Here is a 23,765-nt window from a genome sequence, read left to right on the forward strand (position 1 = left end):
GTTGTCCCGACTTACCGTCCCGCAAGCCGGAACGTGGGGATTTATTACTGGCCCATATAACGTGGAGAACTGGGCGGAGCAATTGCTCCCTGCCCGACGTCCTGAAGGTGGTCTCTGACCGAAACACGTGTCAACGTGATCTCTATGAGGGATATCTGGTGATATTCGAAACCAGCTATATAATGACACCGGATATTATGGACTGGGTCACTATAGGAAATGTTAACTGAAAATATTTTGGAATAATACAAATTGGTGTTACTATTACACTAGGGTGTTTTATTTATGGATGTTTGAATGTATTTTTGAATGTGGATACGTATGAAGGCATGAATTGATTTAAGATCTTTTATGAAATTTTATGTTAGCAAAATGATTGATTATGTGATGATTTTTTTCAAATAAATATTTTGATATACATTTAATGTAACTAGTGTCATCCCATTCTACTGATCCACCTTTTTTTGATTGTTAGATTATGGAAAAGGTCTGTGGATACAGAAGAAACTAAAACAAGATGAATTGGGTGGAAGATGTACCGATGAAATAAAATGCGTTTGGCAAGGAGGGCAGGAAACAAGGAAGTGTTGTGGGGTGGGAGGATGGAAAAAGTGTACACTAAATGTTGCACATGGACAAAAAGAGGAAAATGGGCTGGTGGGTTCCCTCAAGGAATGATTTCTCTTGGTTCCCGTGGTGGGAAGAGGAAAATCCTCCGATGGGTATGTTATGTTTAATTGGGTAATGCGGATGGGATCCAGGCAGGAGCAAAATAAAGTAACTTTTTGTGGATACACGCATAAAAGTTAAGAGCAAAACGCTGCAATGGGTTTTTAGTAAAAGGAATCGTTGCATATATGTTTTAAATTAAAAACACTGTTGACTGTAGAACTGTTTTAGGATACCTCCCATGTTGAGACAAATCACCACACTGGGGCGGGTGACAGAGAGGGATGCATAAGGTACACTGTATATGGGGGAGGGTGGAGATTGGTCTGTATTTAGACACCTATTCAATACACATCCTCTACACCCAGAGGGTGCGAATGGCATGGTGGGCTGATCAATGGGTTCAGTATTGCAAGAATCAGAATTGTAGTGCTTTATGAAGACAAAGTGCTTATAGGACATATTCTTTGGGGTCAGAATGACCCAGGAGATGGAGGGTGTCAGGCATTACATGTACATCATGAATATCTAAAAATGTAGTCTGAAAACCTAATGGAAAAAGAGTGATTTTCAAAAGTCATAACTTGGCTTGGAGAGCTAGGCTTGGAGCGATTCGAAGATGTATGCCAGAGACAAAAGGGCATCTTGGGCGCAGGTGTCAAATGCCCTTATTCATGCAGATAATTAGTCATTCTTTGGCAGAAGTTCACTCTGGATAAGTACGTCTGGTATGGTAGATTTAGAATTTCTTGGCAGGAAAAGCAGAAAATGACTGATAGTATATCAGGAAGGAGCATGGGAAGGCTACCAATTAGGCAGAACAGCTGCTTACTTAACAAATAAGATTAACTCATGAAGTTTCTTAACAGTATAAGCTGCCAAGTGTATTTGGCAGGCCTCGAGAATCAGATAAGGACTGCTTCTTGGCAGGCATTTAAGGATTTAGAATGAAAACCTGCTGGATCTCATGCAATGTTATCAGATTATGTGTCAGTCGACTAGTGCTTGCCAAAAGGAGATAATGTGGGCTTTGTGAGTGACAGTTAAGCCAGCGAATCACAGACAAGTAGGGGTTTCTTTTTGGTTTACTCTGAAATTGAATGAAATGTTGCATCATTCTCAAAGGCCTACATGAGGCCGGATTGTACAAGCTCAGTGTTGCTTCAAGTGTCTTTTGCATCTGTATTAAAGAGGACTTTGAACCTGGGCCTTAGCATCAGTTTCCTGCTTTGTCCTTGTCCAGTCCCCAGTGCCAGACACCTACATATGTCAAAGCTGACGCGGATTTACAGGCGGATGCATAGTGAGGGGACAACAAAAACAAACAGAAACAGAGGAGAGAACAAAATGCAAGACGGAAAAGAATACAATAACAGTATGGTGTCACAGACAAAGGGAAGGTTGCAACACAGGGCCCATTTGGTTCGAAACACAGGAAAGGTTGACGAAAGGGCAACCAAACATGCAAAAGTCACTTTTAAAAAAGAGTGTGAGAGTTCATGGCCCACCAAAACAAGTGGAAGGACTATTCAGAGTCTGAAGAAAGGCATCTGATACAATCATGGTCTTAAGGTCCAATTGTATGTGTTCAATTAATCAAAGCCCCCGTCAAATGTATTGGGGTACTAAATCCTCAAGGTTTTGGGGTACATGGAAGCCCTCCTGCTCGCTCCTGATGCACTGCCGTTTTCCCAAACAGTCACACGATTTGATAAAGACAGTTAATTTCATCCCCTTCTGTCATGCGGCTTGCTGAAGAAAGTTAATTTCTGTCCCTGCAGTCCAAAGTCGATTTTCAGGCAATTATCACTATAGTGCGCCCATCAAAGGCAATGCTGAGCGATGGTACACTCACTGTCTACTTGCATCCTTCGAGTCAGTGTCTGTGCCTTGGGCGTCGTGTGCCTGGTTTCCTTGGATTCTTTAATAAGCCCATCTGGCCCAGATTCTCAATGACCCTTCTGGTTCAGCTCCTTAGTGGGCAAATGTTAATCAATGTCAGATTCAATGTCATCCTTCCTCTAGTTCTTTCTCCACTCATCGTCAGTGTAATAAGGGGACTGCAGACTTCATCCCTTTATTTTTAGAGCAAAGGTAATGTTAAGGAGAATTCTCAGAAATGAGCTAATTCCGCTCTACCTTAGAGACCCCCAGCAACTTTGCTGGATTTTAGGACTTTTCATTTCTAACCTGGAGCGAGGGAGACCCTTTTTCCCTCCAACACATGTATTTTTAATGCGATTTGAACTCTCTTTTGGTTGTGGAGTCTGACAAACTCCATAGGCATCTTTTACATTGTGTCACACAACACCTTCAGTGCAGTGGCACAGGGAAGTCTTTCAGATTTCCCAAAGGTTTAAATACCTTCCTCTTGGATAAACTACTGTTTCCAAGAGCAGTAAAGTGAAATTGACTTACATATGTAACTTTCTAGACCCAGCACACACTATTTTACAATAGGGTGCTGGAGGGGTTACTTAGTATCCCCTTTGTCTAGTTTTTCATGTAACATTTTTAGGTTACCCTTTCCTCAATGAATGGCTGGTGGCAGTGGTTTATTTTTAACTACCGTGGTGTGCTTTTACTGCAGGTTGCATTGTCAAAATGGCACCAGTCTTCTGTTTTCGCCATTTCTTTGTGGAAAGGTCCTTCTTGAGTTTTACTCTGCATGCCAAACCAGGTTTGGTCCCTTTGTTAATTTTGTCTTTGGCGGTATTCACAAGTGAAGCCCTCCTCTGGCTCCAGGGTGTCTGTCGGGGGCAGGAAGCGAGGGAGGTGCCCGAAACTCCCTGTGCATAGTCTCCTAAGAGACAGGAATGCACTCCTAGGTGATTGGCCAGCTGGTTGTCCGCCCAGGACAGCCACGCTGCTGCATGACTACAGCTAGGCTGGAATGAATTGGAGAAACCTGCATAAAAAGGAGAGGCATTTTGGCTTGGAAGGCAGAGTCGACCACTGGATGAAGGAATCAAAGAAGAACTTGGAAGAGACGCCTGCTGCAACTCCTGGACCATTTGGTTTGCCTGGTGAAGCCCTGCTGCTGTGCTGAAGCTCCGAATTATTGTCGACTAGAGAAGCCCTGCAAGGACGACTTCTCCCCTTGCGTTGGTGGAAACAATCAACGTAAGACACCTGGACATCCTCTCAAAGCTGGTTGAATTTCCACTGCAGTTGCTGCTGGAAACCGAAGAGCCAGGAAGAGGAACACCAGTTTGTGTGCTTTGCTTTTAAGTTGGCCAAGAGCTCCAGGAAGATCCTCTGGACTACCAGGAAGCAGGACTGACCAAGCCTGAGCCACCTCAACAGAGTGCTGGACCCGAGATGCAAGGAAAGCCCATCTCAGCAGCCAAGAGTCCACAGTTGTGCTATTTGCTTACATGCGAGGAGATGAAACCGCAAAGTGCCACTGAATAGAAGTTGGTACTTTTCTGTTGCAGACCCTCCCGTTGCAGTGCAGAAGTACTCCAGACGTCCTCCCTCTTGTCCCTATGACTGAGACCCAGGAACACAAGATCTGCAGAGCTGCAGAGGAATAGAAGCAAACTGGAACTGTTTTTCTTCTAACCAAAAGGTACTGTAAAGTCTAAAAGAACTTACCTCTTGTTGTGTAACCTCACTTGTTCTCAGTTGAGACTTCTCTTAGTTGCTTCTGTAGAGTTGCTAACAGCTTCTTTACCTCACAAGCCTAATCAGCTTGTGGCCCCGCTTTGATTTCTTCTTTTCTACAAAGACCTCTAAAACATTGTGCAAGACTTACCTACCTACAAGAATTGCTTCAGCTCACCTAGACTTTTGCCCAATTGACTTTGGCCTGGCCTAGCTCCCTGAATGGCTCTTCTTCCCGCTGACATTGTGTTTTGTCTTCCTTCCAGGAACAGGTTAACTTACTTTGCATTGGGGGCTACCAAAAGTACTTACCCGCTTCAGAATATTTAAGAGATCTCTTGTTTTACTCTAATAACCCCTTTCTTTGACCTACTCCTAAGTATTGTTCTAAATGCCACAGTAATACATTGATGTCCACAATGCCCTAGCTATTTAAGTCACCTGAGGGTGTAGGCAGTGGTGACTGTGGGCCATCCCAAATGGGTACTTGCTGATTTAGAGAAACTAAGTATTTTTGGAGTCTGTGTGTTACTATTATATTTCCTCTTCTGAAGAAGGCTTACTCAAACTGCCTTAAATTAATAATTGTTTAATCAAGAAACATTGTGCGTAAGAGTTTATTTGAATACTTGTCACTGTGAATCTCTAACCCCCTACTGCTCACATTGACCCCTCTTGAGATAAGCATGGCGGCGTGGCCAAGCAGCCATGGAGTGAGGACGCCGAATCCACGAGCTCCGCCAGAGCCGCAGTAGTCCGATCCTGAACCGACTCTCCGAGCCATACAACACCTCCACGCGTTGCTCCAGCCGCAGCTGGGGCGAAGACCTTTGCCTTGCAGCTTTTTCCGAGAAAAATCGGAGCGTGGGAGCCTGGTGCAACGCTCCGGCCTGGCTCCCCCTCTGCTCCGGACAGCGCACACAAAATGGCAGCCGCGGCGCACCATCGGTCCCCGACCGCGCACAAGACCTGCTGGGGACCCGCCGAGCAGCGACGCCCGTGGCCGGCTGGGCACACGTACCTGGCTGGCGACGCCTGGGCGTGCGGCCTGACCACCGGAGCCATCGGAGCCGCTTCGAGAGGCTGGGGGGGGGCGGCCCCGATCGATCCCCCGAACTACACTCCGGGCGAGCCAACCGACTTCGGCTGGGCACCCCCCTGAGGCTGGGGAGAGAGACGGGGAGAGAGACGGTGCACTATCGGTGCATTTTTCGAAGGCTGTGCCCCCGTTCCCAGGATCAGCGAGGTGAGGAGCTGGGGGAGCCACGCGATACGAAGGCCGCATGATCCCCGCACCAGGCGCACACCACAGACTGCGGCGAGGGAGCCTGCCCTGGGGAGCGTGCTGGAGCCCCGCGAGATGAACAGAGCCCGGTGGGGCCGACTCGCTGGGCGCACTTAGCGGTGCGCGACTGGGCACGCCACCCCCCCGGGCGCAGGGCTGGACGACCTGCATTCGACACCACTGCTCACTCTCAGCGGCACATCAACCCCACAACCTAGCAGGTAGATCCTGCCCTCCGCACTGAGCCCGGTGGGCTGGCCTGCGGTGGCGACCGGGACAGACACCATCTGCGACAACGGTGTGGCGGGAGCCCACCTACCCAGCACCAGGGCCGGGCCACCGAGGAGAGTTGCTGCGCTGAACCCCTGCGAGGGCGACAGCGAGAATCTGGAGAGGGTCGCGCCGCTCCCTGCAATGGCCACCTCAAGGAGTAAAGCTAGAAACGCCACGATGGACCCCTTTGTGACATCGAAGCCTCACCATGCCTCCCCCTCTGCGCTGAGAGGCGCAGCGACGCAGGCTAGCCAAGAGGAAAACACCAAGGACAACCAGGTGCTGGAGGCAATTGCAGTCCTAAGAACTTTCATAGACACGAAAATCGGCGAGGTCAAAGCCGACATCCAGCTCATAAAACAGGATGCCCGCAATCTGACGGAACGCGTTACCATCATAGAATCCTCCCAGAAGGATATGTCGGACGATACAGCGGACCTCAAGGCTGAGGTGGCAGACCTCAGGAGAAAGGTGTGCTACCTGGAGGCGAGGTCAGAGGAGGCGGAAGGACGTGCAAGGCGCAATAACATCAGAATACTAGGCATTCCTGAAGGGACAGAGACCACAGACCCGACAACTTATGTAGAATCCTTAATACAGCAGGAAATAGGAGCGGAGAAGCTCTCTCAGGGCTTCGCCATAGAGAGGGCCCACAGGTCGCTCCAGAAGAGACCCCCTCCGGGTTCCTACCCGCGTCCCATCATAGCGAAGGTCCTCAACTTCCGAGACAGGGAAGTCATCCTGAAATTTTCAAGAGAGGGAGGTGTAATAGAACGGGGTAACTCTAAAATGACCATCTACCCTGATTACACAGTCGGTACAGAGAGCAAGGAACTCTTTCGTCCCAATCAAGGCCCGACTTAGAAAACTGAACTTAAAGTATATGCTCCTGTATCCTTCCAGACTAAAGGTGATTTATAAGGGACGAGCGATATTCCTGGAGTCGCCGGCTGCAGCCAACATGTGGATGGAGCACAAAAACTTAGCTGAGGTCCCTGGGGAACCCTCCCACGAGAGCCACGGCGAAGAAAGCAATGAGCGGTAAACGGACGCCTCAGCATGGGCTCCCCCGACCCTTGTCTGGAGCACTAGAACGAGGGGATACACTACCATCACTGAAGCAACACTACCACAAGAGAAGGCGAAATGACTACTGGGCCCGCGCGGCCTCCTCCAAATGCACACGAACCACGAACCCACCAAAGACAAGTGCAGGCCTGTTGCCAACATGCACCAACTTGCGCCAGAAACCCGGACGGGGAAAGGCAGCGCAAGAGCGCCCGAGCACTGCACCCTTAAGGCAGAGGCTGGGTGCACCAGTTATAGTTACTGTTTTCATGTTACGGTTGAGACTGCCCTATTCCTGATCACCATTAGCCAAACCGAAGAGGACCCAGGACCAGACCTCGGAGCTTACCAACTTGAGCAAGCAGAGCGTGATGTGACGCCAGACAATGCACTGCCGAATCACAGATACTACGTGGAGCCCACCACGGCTAAAAGCAATCTCACAAAATGGCCACACGACCCAGGATAATTACATGGAATGTTAGGGGGATGGGATCCTACCCACGAAGAAACCGCATACATTCGTACCTGAAGAGGAAGAAAGTATCAATCGCCCTCCTGCAGGAAACACACCTCTTAACTGACACTACGGACAAGCTGGTAGATTACTGGGGGGGGCAGGGCGGCGGTGCATCCTACTCGAAGTACGCACACGATATATACACATGGGTGAGCCAGGGTACACCATTCCACCTGATGGGTGTGGAAGCGGATAAAGAAGGTAGATGTGATCATGTGGGGCATGCTGGAGAACTCTCGGCTGTGCATAGTGAACTCATACTCCCCCCCCCCCAACACAGTATCCCTTCTCATCTCAAGAAGCTATGTGCCAAAATCACGTACCACAGGGAGGACATCATCTTATGGGGGGGGGGGAGACTTCAACTGCGTGCTGAATGAAGAAATGGACAGATCCACTGCGCCACATATCCTCAACACCTCAGCCCCCCCGAGCACTCTGCAGCGCGATCGAGGACTTGCACTTAGTTGACGTCTGGAGAGATTTACACCCCACCGACAGGTCCTACTCATTTTACTCGGCCCCCCACGACCTGCATACCAGGATTGATCTCTTTTTCATCGATAGTGGGCTAACTTCGCAAGTCGAATCTGCGTGCTACCTTGGTAGGTCAATATCGGATCACTCCCCGCTGCTAATACAGCTCTGCCTCAGGGGCCCTAGACCACCTATTCCGATGTGGCGCATGCCGACAGACACTTTAACAGACCCCGCATTCAAGGATGCCCTGGGTGAAAAGCTGGAAGAATACATAAATATCAACAAGGGATCAGTCGAGAAATGGAGCACACTATGGGATGCCATGAAGGTGGTAACTAGGGGCGAGATAATAGCTGAAGCAGGAGGGATTAGGAGACAACTGAGAAAGGAGCTCGAGTCAAGGAAGGAGGAGATCAGACACCTAGAGAACAATCTCCACCCTACCAAGGAGAAAGAAACCAGACTGAAGGAGATCAGAGAAGAGTGCAGAATTGCATGGGAGAGGTTGTCCAAATTCGACTTCTCTGTGCGAACCCTTAAGGCACACAAGGAAGCAGACAAACCAGGCAGGATACTTGCCTGGCTATGCAGGAGGGAGCACCCGAGGCAGGCCCCCAAAGAGATCAAGGATAAAGATGGTATAACTCACAGGTCACAGCAAGCAATAAACGATGTATTCTCAGACTTTTTTGCTGGACTATATGCCCACAGAGACCGAATCCCTGAATCAGACATCAGAGGCACCTTGGCCGAAGTTGAATTGCCTAAACTGAGCCAGGAACAACGAAATATGCTGGGAGAGGCCATCACTACTGAGGACATTTCAGAGGCGATCAGATCCCTTTCCACGAGCAAGACCCCTGGGACAGATGGCCTAACTCCAGAATTTTACAAGGCTTATGAGGGGGTCCTTGCTCCCATGCTGCACGGAGTATACACGGAGGCATATGAGACCGGGATGCTACCAAGTAGTATGAGAGAGACCCTCATAGTACTAATACTCAAACCAGGCAAACCAGCCAACGAGTGTGACTCATATCGCCCCCTAGCGATGTTAAACTATGATAGTAAAATATTGACAACGATATTAGCTAAGAGGCTCTCTAGGGTGATAGGATCCCTGATACATGAGGACCAGAATGGTTTTGTCCCAGGACGCAATACAACGGCCAACCTGAGAAGGCTCCAACACATAATGGCTCAAACAGCTGAGCATAACGACGACCTGGCAGTACTCTCGCTTGATGCCATAAAAGCCTTTGATTCAATATTCTGGGAGTGGCTAATCGAGACCCTGAGGGAGTTCGGACTTGGTGAACATTTCATCCGGTGGGTTAGGGTGCTCTACAACAACCCAGTGGCGAGAGTGAAGACAGGAGGCATGGTGTCGGGGGCTTGGGCTATCCAAAGGGGAACCAGACAAGGGTGCCCACTGTCACCAATGCTGTATATCCTTGGCCTGGAATCAGTGGCAATCTATTTCAGGAGGCAGCTCTTCGACGCTGGCATCAACATCAATGGGGTAGATAACATCATTTCCTTGTACGCTGACAACGTCCTCTTATACCTGCGAGACCCACAACTGAATGCACCAACCGCGCTAGACATCCTTGATAATTTTGCGAAATATTCAGGGATAAAATTCAGCAGACAAAAATCTTGCTCCTTCCCCCTGGCTGGGCTTAAAGGGAAGGGCGCAGAGGAACTACCCGAGATCGGGATCCAATGGCAGCCGGAAGCCTTCCGCTATCTTGGTCTCACCATCATGCACACCCCAGCCTCCCCTCATGAGTGTAACACGGAAGCAGCAATGCGCGGAGTGCGCAGGTCTATCGAATTCTGGTCGAAGTTACCGCTCTCAGTGATGGGCAGAGCTGCAATCTCCAAAATGATTATACTACCGAGACTCCTCTATTACTTTACCAACATAACATACTACATACCCCCGTCGTCCTTTAGGAAACTGGAATCCCTAATCAGAGACTTCCTTTGGGGCCGGGCCAGACACAAACTTACACTGAACATCCTCACGCTCCCATATGCAGAGGGTGGCATACAATTGCCCGAGTTCCAGAGGTACTATTTAGCAGCACAACTAACGCATGTCGCTAAGTGGCTACTGGATGAACCGACTGCTGAGACAGGCCTCCTCCGTCAACTAATCACACCTATGCACCCAAAAGAGGTATTATGGAGCACTCGAATAGGGCCCCCTGACCCACCCATGATTGTAAAGCTGGGGAGACAAATCTGGAACAAGGTCAGATCACTGCACGGACTGCAACACTCATATGCACCGGACATCCACATGCTTGCAGACGTATGCAAAATCCCCACAGACTTACCAACGATGAGGAGCTGGGAGAACTGTGGCCTCTATACATGGGGAGACATGTTCGACGAGGGGCTGTTCAAAGACTTCGACTCATTACAATTGAAGGATGGGCTTGCCACAGGACAATTCCTATGGTACCAAAGGGTGAAGCACGCAGCCAAGACCAATTGGAAGACTTGGCCTGATGAGCCAGAAACACACCCTCTTGTGCAGGAAATGTACAACCTTGGCGACGGCTGGAAACCGACATCGAGGCTATACACACGAATAAACGACAGGCCTAACCCGAGAAGTGCGCGCCTGAAAGAGAAGTGGGAGACTGATCTGGGGACTGAAATCACGGACGGTGAATGGGCAAGAGCCCTGCTGTATCCGAAGGAGGCGTCACGGAACGCCAGGTTTAGGCTGCTTCAGCTGAATGTCCTTTACAGGACTTACATGACCCCGCACAGGATAGCCGCCTTTAATGATAAAGTCCTCCCGACTTGCCCATGGTGCCCCTCCGAACATGCTGACATGGTCCATATGTTTTGGGCCTGCCCCAAATCACAGAAACTCTGGCACACAGCTGAGCAGACCTGCAGGAAAGCGGGAATGGAAATATACGAATGGACACCCAAAGAGTGGGCACTCACCCGAGACTGAGCAAAGTCAGGCACTTAGTGAAACTCATGGACATGGCGTGTATACTAGTGAAGCGAACGATTGCTATGGCCTGGAAGTCGCCCGCTGGTCCCAGGCCTGAACCATGGATCAGGGAACTGGAGAGATGGTCCGCTGCTGAAACAAGAGCCTGGGAGGAAGGGAACAATTGGGGCGGAGAAGAAGGGAGCACCACACTAGAGTCCTGGAAGGCCCTCATGAGAGATATGATCTTCTCCACAAGCTACAAACCCCCCTGAGTTGACTCTTCTTGCACAGACTGTAAGCTTGAAGCACTGACCAGGACGGCGGCCCGGGCAGTCCCTCGAGCCACCCCCATGTGAAGGCAATGGAGAGCGAAGGTGCTGGGCTCGAAGCACGAAGAATGAAGAATGAAGAACGGCAGGGCAGAAGGAAAAGGGCAGTCAAAGTAGTTACCACTGTTTTCCTGTTTCTGTTTGTTTTTTCTCTCTATTTTCTCTAGTTTTTCCTTTCTTTTTTCGCTGCGTGTTCTTTTTCTGTTGTTCTTTACAGTTTACTTGGCAAACAAGACATGCTACAGCTGAAATGACGCGCATCTTTTGCGCAACTGTTTCTGTTACACTTAAAAATGCCAATAAAAACATTTAAAAATAAATTGAGATAAGCATGGCTGCTCCACACGCTACCAACCTGTGTAGTACAGACTTCTACCAGAGGCTGGATTCCTATTGCCAGGTTTGTTGTAGTGCACCCAAAGGATACTGCATACACAGGTAATATGGAGAGCAACGTGTTTGCAGTTGGCCAACTGCTGATCATCTCTCAGTCCATGAAACCTCCTGCTTCTCTCTACTTACATTCTTACTTTTAACATCCTTGTTGCAAGGAGGATATATGCTACAAAGGAGCACAGACACTATGAAAGAAAAGGATCTCTATTGAGAAACTAAGATACTGGTTTTAACATAAATGCCTACTATGAATGATTTGGCACAGTTTGTATTTTTGGCAATGACCAACCTCCTTTTCACAACTCTGTCCCTTACCGGGAGGTCTTCCAAAATGACAAACAGGGTTTGTGCTTACTGTGTAAAAAAGCAAATCAATTCAGGCTAGGCCTCCGATTTTGCGGTAGGTATGGATACCTGCCTCGTGTATAGACTGCCTCCTTGTAGTACCCCTCCAGTGCATTCACATTGTCCCCTTCTTAGCTCTCCTTAGTGCCCTATTCCATTTGGTCATACATATCCTCCCCATTCAATGCTCGAGAATACTCACAGGGTGCTTGACAGAAATGTTTACGATCATGTGATATTTGTCCACCACCAACCAGGATCGTAGCGTCACCACGTCCCGATTCTTGAGGGGCTTTGGGCACTTCCCTAAATGAAAAAACAAAATCAACTGAAGGGGGAAATTCAACAAAAGGGGCCATAGGTTTACCCACCAGGTGCTACACACATCCAAGGAGAATCAACTTCAGATCACTGGCACCCAATACAATGGAAGAGTATTTAGTGTGAGCAGGTAGGTTTGAAAGAGCAGAGCTGCTTCTAGGGCCTTTGTCATGGTTCCAAGTACTCACATGAATAGTATCCCACATCTGTGTTGGGGCCGATACGAGCAATGTCACGAGTCTCAATCATGTTGAAGTCCCACTTCTTGCGGTACTCTACGTCGTGCAAGACATCATATAAGGTCTCAGAAGGCACATCCTTGATGGTAAAATGGCACTGTGGGGAAAAGAGTCAGTCAGAAACACCTACAACATTGCATTCTCAATACATTTCAATGACTAGCTAGCCATTCCAGTTACCTCTTCTATAGGCCCACATCCATACTGCATCTTGAGGCCTGGCATTCATCATAGCTCAATGCAGTGTTCCTCAGGCCCATTCCATTGCTACAACATGACAAGCAGTGCCTTAGGCTGACACTAGCAGGAGTACCAGGTGCCTCTTCAGCCCATTACTATGAAATCTGTTCCCATAAGGGAGCGGGCTCCATAATGAGGTTTTGCTTGGGACAGCAATCATTCTTGCACCAATCTTTGCTTCTCAACTAGCAACACCACGCTCTACAACAGGGTAGGAAACCTACACCATGCCAGTGTTCTGGCCTACGATTCTTCACCACATCATTCACCGGAGCGACAAGGACTGATGGGCACTGTAGTCCAAACATCCAGATAACCACATGTTGCCAACTCCTGCTCTTGACTGAATATTACCAGAGATCCTGGTGGGAAGGCAGAGTGGTATGTCCAGGTTTTAAGATGGGGCTTTGAAAAGGCATTATTTTCATATAATTTCTCTGATAAAAAGCGAGTGAATGTCAGAGTGCAGCTGCAGGAAAAGACTGGTGTAATTATGCACAGTGTAACCCGAAGCATGACTTAAGGCTGCAAGAAGGTTCAGATGGCATACAAAAATAAAGTGAAGAAAATTGGGTGCGGGGGGGCTGAGGGGGGGGAAGAGGAGAGGCCGTGTGGAGAACTGATGGTGTGGAACAGAATGGAGATGCTATGAGCGGCCTGAAGGCCCATTCCCTTTCAAATTTAGATTCACCCAATTTCCAATTTATAAAATCTGGGGCATCATGAAGCTACAAGGCTTGTCATTGAGCAGAGTCCACGGGATTAATGAAATGGGTCAGCCCAAATGCATTATGAAAGCTAAATATATGCCACCAAAGTCACACGTCTCACAGATAACGTTATTACCAGCCTACAATACAGAGTTTAGGACAGATGCAACAAATGTAAATCATACGGATTAATTTTGGGGCAGGGGAGTCCCTACGAGGAACACAAAACGTAAGATTGGGAAAAACAGCATCAGTATAAACTCTCTAAACTAGCTAAAGCAAATCTACACAGCATCCAGTGGAATTGTTTTTGGCACTCTACAATGAACTGTTTGGGGAGTGCAGAGGGCCCACATCATCAAACACAGATTCTGGATACTCAAAGCCTCCTGGCGTAATAAAGCTAGGGGAGCTCCAGATAAAACAGTCTCTCAGACGCAGCCACAGAGTTCAGAAGAGGCCTCATTTTTTGGCCCATTCATCGATGCAAAAACTAGTGTGCTTATACATCATCCCTGCCATTTTGGCAGCCTCTTAGTACACAGTCGTGGCAGAAAAGGAGTAACGCAGGGACACAGTTTTCGTGCACTGAAACACCTGTATATGAGTGCAATATAAATAAAATATATCATAAATGGGGGTAGAGGCAGCTGCGAATCCTCAAGTGCTGATAAGTGTAGGCTTGAACAGATTCTGTGTGCCGATGTGTTGCAGTGCCCCCTGGAGCAGATGCTGGAGGTGGGGAGGATATATCCAGAGGCAAGTAAGTTGGAGGAACCATAGGTCTTCACAATCTGTTCAACTCACTACAAGTCTAGTTCTTCCAGTAAAGCAGGTGGCCTAGTGGTCTAGATTATGTGGGTTGTATGTGTGGTGGGGTCCCACAATCCTGAAAATTCTAGTGTGAGCCTTTCACTGTATAGGTTATGGATTCTTTGGTCTCCTCAGATGGGCCTCCGATTGGACTAATCCCTTTGTTTAGAATCCTAACAGACAATCAAAAAACATTTGCTACCAGGAGACACTGCACCCCCTCAAATTAAATTCAAGCTAGATGACGAAGGTACACAAATGGGGAGTACGCTTCTTTACACTCAATTAGTAAGATGCCAACAAACACTGAATGAACAAGCGTCAGCGCTTTCAATCTAGCACAGTGATCTTTAAACTTCAGTGTTGACCCATCACCCTTCTCGGAGCCTTGAAGAACATCCATGAGCAAAGCCCTTTAAAAAGGGAAGACGGTGGCTACTAGTGATACTAAATTTCAACAGTTCTGATATTTGAGGGTGCAGGGACTGCATCAATATTTTTTCATGGTCTTGGTTGGGGCGAATTGGCATGAGAATGTTTGGAAACCACTGATCTAGGACAAGACCAAGACGATTAAGTACCCATAGGCGGCTCGTCACTTTGTGAAGTTGATGCAATACCAACTCAAACAGACACAAACCAATGCAATCTAGAGCATCTAGCAGAGTAGGACGATGCCAATGAAATCAATAGAGGTTTACTGATGAAGACAAAACGGTGCTTAGATACTTGCCAGCAAGGTGTCAACATTTATCACACTCAAGCCACCCTTTAACTAAAGGGCAATCAGCCAGAAAAAATCTCTCAAATAGAAATAGAGTTCCACTCCAGTATGTACCGATACATACAATCATTTTATATTAGCGGGTGCAACCTACAAGGCTTCCCCTGCAAACGGGCTAAAGGCCATTAGGAAATCTCTCCAACAAAAAATAAGTGACATTATCCAAAGTAAAGTCAACATGAACTCAATGTTAAACGATGCCATTTGATATGGTATATTAACCAGGTTACTCACCGTAGCGACCACCTTACTCCTAGTCCATAGTCCCCTTTCCTCCATACTTATGGGACATCTCTCCGTCCTGTGGGACGGGACCGGAGCACTTTGTAAAAAGCATGCAAAAAATGTTCTCAGAATTTTGTCCTTCCTCTCTTTCTTGCGCGGGGCCCGGCACGCAGCCGTAACCCCGCCCATCTCAGCTCCGCCCCGTGCATCGCCCATCAGTCCTTTTCTATCGCCAGGTCAAAGACCTTTTAGTAATAACAGAGGAACCTTAATAGAAGGGATGGCGGGCGGGCGTATGGAGGAAAGGGGACTATGGAATAGGAGTAAGGTGGTCACTACAGTGAGTAACCTGGTTATACTCCTACGTCCGTCCCCTTTCCTCCATACTTATGGGAGGTTTCCAAGCACTCCTTACAGGAAATATGGGTGGATGGGAAAAAAAAAAACCTTACTGAAACAGGTTCTTCAGCACAGCCTGACCAAACTGAGCATCAGCTCTTGAGCTCATGTCTAGACAATAATGCTTACAAAAAGCAGATGGGGAGGCCCAAGTAGCCGCTCTCACGATAGTCTCCCAGGGGACATATTTCTGAAAGGCAACTGCGGCTGCCTTGCCCCGCACCAGGTGTGCATGAATACCTTTAGGAGGCTTCAGCCCTTGGACAGTGTAAGAGTCCGTAATGCAGGCAGCGATCCACTGAGAAATAGTCGCCTTAGACGCCTGCTTACCTTGTGGGTTACAACAGTTGAGAAGAACTCCCATGCTCGATGTTCTGTCCAGATAGAACTTAAGAGCCCTTCTGACATCGAGACAATGCAGAACCCTCTCTGCCTCTGAGACAGGGTTCGGAAAAAAGACCGGCAGGGAGATCGACTGGTTCAAATGAAACTCAGATACCACCTTCGGCAGGAAAGCAGGATTTGTCTGTAGGACCACCTTATCCTTGTAAAAGACCAAGAAGAGATGCTCCACCGACAAGGCCTGGAGCTCACTCACACGCCTTGCTGACGTAACGGCGACCAAAAAGGACACTTTCCAGGACAGGTATTTGAGGTCCACGGTGGCCATCGGTTTGAAAGGTTTATGGCACAACGCCGTCAGGACCACATTTAGATCCCACGTCGGGTGCGGATTACGAACTGGAGGATAAAGACGTGTAAAGCCTGCAAAATGCCTCTTAACCACTGGGTTACACAGAGAGTAAGAGCATTGGTCCGTAGAAAGGTAAGCGGAAACCGCTGAAAGATAAGTTCTGCATGACAGAACGTGAATGCCCGACTCTGCTAAGACGGATACAAAGTACAGTACTGTGTCAATTGTAGCCTCCCTTGGGTCCAATTGCTTGTTTAAACACCAATGACAGAACCTGAGCCATTTGCTTCTGTACTGGGACCACGTCGTGGGTTTCCTGGCTGCCTAGATAATACGCATGTTATCTGTAGACAAGTTAAGATGACCTAAAGCCTTGAACTCAGGCACCATGCTGCCAAGCTGAGCGATTGTGGGGAGGGATGCCACAGCTGCTGTTCCCCCTGGTGAAGAAGATCGGGGGTCACCGGCAACCTGATCGGCGGATACACCGAGAGGTGTTGAAGTTCCGAGAACCAAAACCTTGCCGGCCACCAGAGTAGAAGAGAACAGTTCACCGAGTTCTTTAATTTGCAAATTGTTTGGTGAACTAGAGACCGAGGTGGGAAAGCGTAAGCCCTCATGTTGTACCATGGAATCTCGAGAGAGTCACCCAGAGAGGAGGCTCCCAGCCTGCCTCTGGAGGCATACTGAGCAAGCTTCTTGTTTACCGCTGTAGCAAAGAAGTCCCCTTCCAGTGTGCCCCAATGCAGGAAAGTCCACGAGAGGACCCCCGCCTTCAACTCCCACTCATAGCTGACCATTGTCCGCCGGCTGAGGGCATCTGCTGCGACATTCAGCTGGCCCGGGAGGTGTACTGTAAGCAGCCAGACACCATTAAGAACAGCCCACTCCCAAATCTGGATGGACAGGTTCACGAGGGAGGGGGGGGGGAGAATGGGGGTTGGGGGGATATGGGAGACTTGGTTCCCCCTTGCTTGTTGATGTAATACATCATCGACACCACATTGTCAGTGCGTATACGGACCACCTTGTTGGCAATGATCTGTCTGAAAGCCCTGAGCGCAAGGAAAATCGTCGCCAGAAGCTCCAGATGATTTATGTGGAGGAGCTTGTTCTGAAGCGACCAAAAGTCCGAGACCTGAAGAAGATCCAACGTCCCACCCCACCAGGGAGGAGTCCGTCGTGACCGTCACCGTAGAGGCTGGGTCCTGAAACCCCTCACCCACCGACAGGTTGCTGAGAGACGACCACCACTCCAGGTCCACTCTCATGGAAGCCGGAATCATTATCAACTTGGAGTCCGGATCCACAGCCTGACGCCAAGAACTCCAAAGAGCCATCTGAGTCTGCCTCATCTTGAGATGAGCAAGAGGAAGAGCCAACACGCACAAGGCCATGAGGCCCAGAAGCCTCTGGAACCACCAGGCTGACATGCTCTCCGACTGCGCAAACATTTGACACGTGGCTAACAGATTCGCCATTCTGTCCCCGGTCAGGTACACTCTGCAGTCGATCGTGTTCCAGCGAAAACCCAGGAAAATCAAGTCCTCCAGGACCGTCATGGAAGATTTCTGCCAGTTCACCGACAGCCCAAGCTGGAACAGGAGCTGTAGGAGAGTCTGAAGACTGCACGCGGCTTTCAAGTGGCAAGGGCTGCGTAAGAGCCAGTCGTCCAAATACGGATACACATGGATACCCTGCAGGCAAAGATATGCCGCAATCAGCGACATCTTCGTGAAAACACGCAGCGCCGAGCTGAGGCCAAAAGGAAGCACTTGAAACTGGAAGTGCTCCTCTCCCAAAGAGAAACGGAGATACCTCCTGTGTGGATTCCAAATCAGAATATGCATGTACGCATCCTGAAGATCCACCACGCTGAGCCAATCGCCCATCTGCAAGGAGGACCGTATCTGGCTGGGCGTGATCATCTTGAATTTCTCTTGGGGTAGGAAAAGATTGAACTGGGTAAGGTCTAGGATGGTGCGCAGGCCAGCCTGGTTGGGTTTGGGCACCGTAAACAGCTGGAAGTAGAAGCCCTCCCCTTGTTCCCCAAGGGGAACGGATTCCACAGCTCTGAGGTCCAGAAGTTTCTGCACCTCGCCATTCAGGGAGGCCGATCCTGACAGCTGGAAAGGAGGGTTGAAAAGTGGGGTACGGGGTAGGGGTAAGCAGAAGCCTGCCCGAGTGACTGACAAGACCCATCTGTCTTCGGTGATGGTCTGCCACGCCTCCCAATGAGACGCAATGCGTCCTCCCACCGGGGCCTCGTGCGAGCGCAGAGAACCCTCATTTTGTAGGTTTTTCAGTGGTGTTGCCACTTGAACCTGAGGAGGAGGCTGAGGAGCGGGAGAAAAACCGAGTCCGTTGTTGCCTCCGGCGGTTATTCCCCAAAGGGGTATCCACCCTACGAGATGTCCGGTCAAGGAAGCCCTCAAACCAAAGGAGGGCCGACTCTGCTACAACGGTCTCTGGGTTTTAAAGGGAGTTTTAACTAGGATCAACAAGGACTTAGCTGTCTGAGTGCTATCCCTCGTCTTGGTCAGCTCTACATCCGTTGTAGAATTAAACAGTTCCTGACCGTCAAACGGAAGGTCCAACACCTTGTCCTGTACTTCCTTTGAAAATTTGGTGGCATGCAGCCACGCCTGTCGGGAGGTATCAACCCCCAACATAAGGCCCCGAGCCGAGGTGTCTACATGGTGAGCCGCAGCCTCCAGGAGGTCCTGGTCCAAGACCCTGGCGTCGGATAATCCAGCCTTAAAATCCTCCAGCTTCTCGACCGGAATGAACTCCTCAAACTCCGACAGTCCTTGCCACATCCGCATATTAGCCCCCGCTAACACCAGTTCGGCATTGGCCTGCCGGAGCTGCAAGACCGAGTTAGTGAAAATCTTCCCCCAAAGGGAGTCAAGGAGCTTGTCCTCCTTCCCCAGAACCTGAGTAGCCGTCGTAGACGAAGATGCTGCAGGCCTGAACTATAAAAGGTAGCCGCAGCCACCACGGTGGAGGAGGTGGGCGGACAAGACGACAGAGCCACTTCTTCCGAAGAATGCAGCCTGTATCGCGCGTCAATTTTCTCATTGACGAAAAGTCCAGAGTGTGGCTTTTCCCAGATCACGGCCAGAACGTCCTTCTGCAAGAACAGGCCGGTACGCTCCAAAGGAGACAGGGTGAACTCCCCAGAAAGCATGCCCTCCAGCGGAGCGGGTGCCTCAGGCACCAGAACAGCCAAGAAGCACATGTCCAGTACCCGGTCATGAAAAGCTCCAATAGAGCGGGGCAAGTCCTCGTTGTCCTGATCGCCCTGCACGTCATCCGACAGGTCAGGATCCTGCTGAGCCGTGTCGGGCACTGCCTTGTCCACGGGGGACAATGGGGGCAAAGGCGGAAGAGTCGGGGAAGGCACCGTAGGCAAGGGAGGCGCCTGCGGAACCAGAGGAACGGGTGGAGCCGGAGACGCAGGTGGACATATCTCCCTAAAAAGCCCATTGAAATATTCCCTCATGGGGTCGGTACGCATAAGCAGAGGAGGCCTCTCATGAGGAGGATAATTCCAGGGACGTAACTGGGAAGGTTGCCACACCGACCCATCTCCTGATGTATCCACAAAAATCAAAGGTGCCAACCACACAGGCAACAAAACATTGTGCGGAAGGGGCATCCGAGCGTTCCAGTCATATACTGGCCGAAAGGGATGCGCACAAGGAACTCTATATTCACGCACAGAACCAAGACCTACACCTGAGGCTGATGGCATAGTTGTAGGGGTAACACCCAAAATGTCCACTGTGGTCGTGGCGGGAATGGCCGCTATTTTGTCATCACCCGAGGGGAACTGCGGCACATGAGGAAGTGAGGCAGGGGTCCCCGTCGATGGATCTGGGGTCTTAACTTTAGCCTTAACGCAAGGAACCTCGGCTGAGCCGGTACTATGAGGCCTGGAACGTTTCTGCGACATACCAATCGCCAAATTAGCCTTCCCAGGAAGGGCCTCGTCACTGTCAGTAAAAGAAGAGCTTTCCTTCTTTGCCCCCTCAACAGATCTGGCGTTGCCGCAAGAGCGGGAACGGTGAGAAACAACCTTCACCAATAAGGCCTTGCCAGGCCTCTCAGAAATGTTGGTAGCTTTAGCGTCTACGTGGGACCTCGGACCTAGGTCCGGTAACGGCCTTACTAGCGCGGGCCTCAAACATCCGTTCGGTAACACCAAGCCCCACCGAGGCCTCGTGGCGAACCCCGATCTTATTTTTGAGAGAAGCCGATAGAGGCCTCAGAGCAAGCTCCGGTACCCCACGACTCAGTAGAGCTGCATCTACAAGCAGCCCCCACAGGAGGGGCCTCGGAGCGTACTCCGGTGTCCACAGGCCCCTTACAGAGACTCTCAGAGAAAACTCTGGTACAATTATTAGGCCCAATGGGCACCTCAGGGCAATCCCCGGTGACAGAGCGATCAACGCCCCTCCCGGCTCAGGAAGAACCCGGAAAGGTGTCTCCCAGCCGGGGTGCTCTGAAACCGGGCGTTTCTTCTTTTCGTCGATAAACGCTTGAAAATGCAAAGGAGGAGTTCGACGGAACACCTCCTCCCACCGACGTTGAAGTGCCTGGAACGAAAGGGAATCACAGTAAAAACAGGAGTCCCAACGGTGATCCGGACCCAAACACTCTAGACAAAGAGGATGGGGGTCCGCCCTCACGAAACATAGGTGACACGATGAACAATCAGGAAAGTCTAGTTTGAACAACATAGACAGACTAGTACACGATCGCTAGCGAGAGCCAGAGAGGAAAAAAAGGGAAGAAAATCTTACGCGGATGCAAGTGCGTCCAGTCACGAACGAGCGGAGAAAAGGACTGGTGGGCGATGCGGAGCCGAGATGGGCGGGGTTACGGCCGCGTGCCGGGCCCCGCGCAAGAAAGAGTGGCAGGACAACATTTTGAAAACATTTTTTTGGATGCTTTTTACAAAGAGCTCCGGTCCCGTCCCACAGGACGGAGAGATGTCCCATAAGTATGGAGCAAAGGGGACGGGACGTAGGAGTATGGAATTTTACTTCAATTGATCCCATCTGCTGACAATGCTTAATATAGTACCAAACCTCAGGGCATTCATACTAAAACACATCAAATCAATGTAATACATAACATTTAAACTGAGCTCACAAGGGACACATTTTCAATCTTTATTTTTCCGGATATGAATATTAGCTAACAAACCAGCATGCTAAAGAAGGCTTAAAATAGGAAAAGGAATATACCTCCACAATCATTTGTGCGCGCGCATGCACAGTCAGCGAGGCAACTCTCAGGGGTAGATAATTTACCTTCCGACAGGTCGAACTAGATTAAATATGCAGGACAAGAGAACCTCCATCTGCAACACCAATGGACATTAGACCTCATCCCCTGTCACCTTTGTATTCACGAACTAGACCCCAGCTCCTGCCAACAACCAAATGGTCACTTTATTGGAATGTTGATGGCCTCAATATACCTGAATGATCCAGATTTGTGTTTGCAATTTTGGCTTTGACTTTTCCTATCAAAAAATAAAATGTGTCGGGGAATGATAAACATTGAAATTGTATGCTTTCAGGAAAAATGGTGTTTTAATGGCTCTAGTGGGCTACTCTTACTTTACGATACTGGCCCAATGTGCCTATAGGTGGCCAAGGGGTTGGGTGTTGCAGCGTCTAGATAGATTGACCTAGTATGGGTTGTGTTGCCAAACACATGAGAGGCAATGTAGTTTAGAGAACGCATTTAAGCGTTATAAAACCTATATACCACTATACTAGAGTGGAAATATTACGCAACTTCATCAAGTATTTTAAAAAAAGAAGTACATTCTTCCATCTTTCTGACAGGAAGCTTTGAATGCCAGATTGGAGGAATGACAGCAAGCACACTATCAGATGTCCTTCACTAGATCAGCACATTGGGCATGGGGGTTCAAATCAAACCCTGCATGGTAGAGCTTCAAGTTAGCGTTGAAAAGAATGGAATTGCAGAATAGAGTCTGATGTTCCTGTAAATTTCACCCACCGAGCCATTATAGACTACCACCCGCACATGAGGGCACTGGGGCTCCGTCTGTGGTAACTACATTGTCCCTTGAAAGCAAGTGAATGATGTAAACCGGCCTGAGACATGAATACTCAAGAAGCTGAGCCAGCGCAGATTTACATCTGAACATAACATGCTGAAAGACCTCTCTGTTCTGCAATAATCAGGGGCATTGATATGGTTAACTATGGCTCCTGGTTGTAATGTTAATGTTAATGTTAAAGGTCATTTGTACCGCGCACTATCACCACCGGAGTGGTCCCCTGGCGCTCTGGCGGCTCTGAAAGAGGGAGGGAGGGGTGGGTTAGTGGGTGGAGGCTGGAAAAGTGCAAGATTGCAGTGATGTGCTGTTGGCAGCCTCAGCCCGGTGGTTCCGTCGGCTGGGCCTGGGGTGTATGCGGCCGGTAGTCGTCGTGTGCTGATGTGCGAGTCTATGTGTGTTTTTGTTTTGTTGTTGCAGTGTAGTGAAGTTCGTGCGGTTTGCTGTGCTGGAGGTTTGTGGTTGTGTTTGGTTTGGAGTTTGAGAGGTGTATGCAGAGAAGGAAGTTGTTAGTGGTATTGGTTAGTTGGCATCTCTATCCTGGATTGAGCCGGTTGGGCTCGTGTAATCTTACACGACGGGATGCTTGTACACCCTGTGCTTCAGGAGGTACGTGCTCGTTTTTTTTTTTTTTTCTCCATTCGAGGCCGTTTGAGGATTTAGCTGTCTCCTCCGCCCGCTCCCTTAATAACTTTGCATGCTCCTCACCCCCCCACATGACTAGCGCAGCTGCTAGTGTCCATACTTCCGTTTGTGTGGTGATTAGTTGTGTCTTGTCCGTTCCACAGCTCGTGGTACCTAGTTGTGGCTGTACGGGTGATGGGGGATGGTGAGGGTTGGCTGGAGTCGTTGCCTCCGTCTCCCTGGGTCTCGCAGGTGGACCCCTGTGTCAAGGTCCTTTTTGTTGAGTCATTTGTCTTATTGTTGTTTCGGTTTTAGTCTCTGGTTTTGAAGAGCCAGGTTTTTAGTAATTTTCTGAATTTGAGGTGATCTTTGGTGTTCCTTATTATTTTTGGGATGCTGTTCCAGGTTTTCGCGGCTAGGTGGTAGAAAGCGGTTCCTCCGAGTTTCTTCTTGATGTAAGGTTTTTGTTCCAGTCGGATTTCATTGGTTGACCTGAGCGGTCTCGTTGGCTTGTAGATTGTTATTTTCTTTTGTAGGAATTCTGCTCCTTGTCCGCTGATTGCCCTGTGCGTTATGCACATTGTTTTGAAGATGATGCGCTGTTTTACTGGGAGCCAGTGTAGTGTTTTTAGGGCCGGGGTGATGTGGTCTCTTCTGGATAGTTTGAGGAGTAGTCT

General features: G+C 49.3%; 1 protein-coding gene across 2 annotated transcripts in view; it reads right to left on the minus strand.

Moving 5' to 3' along the window:
• The window catches only part of LOC138480736 (START domain-containing protein 10-like), a 315,174-nt gene that overhangs the window by 148,963 nt on the left and 142,446 nt on the right, over positions 1-23,765 (minus strand). For both annotated transcript variants that reach the window (XM_069612459.1, XM_069612458.1), the window contains exons 2-3: positions 12,446-12,593; positions 12,139-12,242 (exon numbers count right to left, since the gene is read on the minus strand). In XM_069612459.1, coding sequence (XP_069468560.1) covers positions 12,139-12,242; positions 12,446-12,593 — 252 coding nt within the window. The remainder of the gene's footprint in view (positions 1-12,138; positions 12,243-12,445; positions 12,594-23,765) is intronic.

Source organism: Ambystoma mexicanum, chromosome 5p (genome assembly GCF_040938575.1).
Source record: "Ambystoma mexicanum isolate Mex_15411 chromosome 5p, UKY_AmexF1_1, whole genome shotgun sequence".
Lineage (NCBI taxonomy): Eukaryota > Metazoa > Chordata > Amphibia > Caudata > Ambystomatidae > Ambystoma > Ambystoma mexicanum.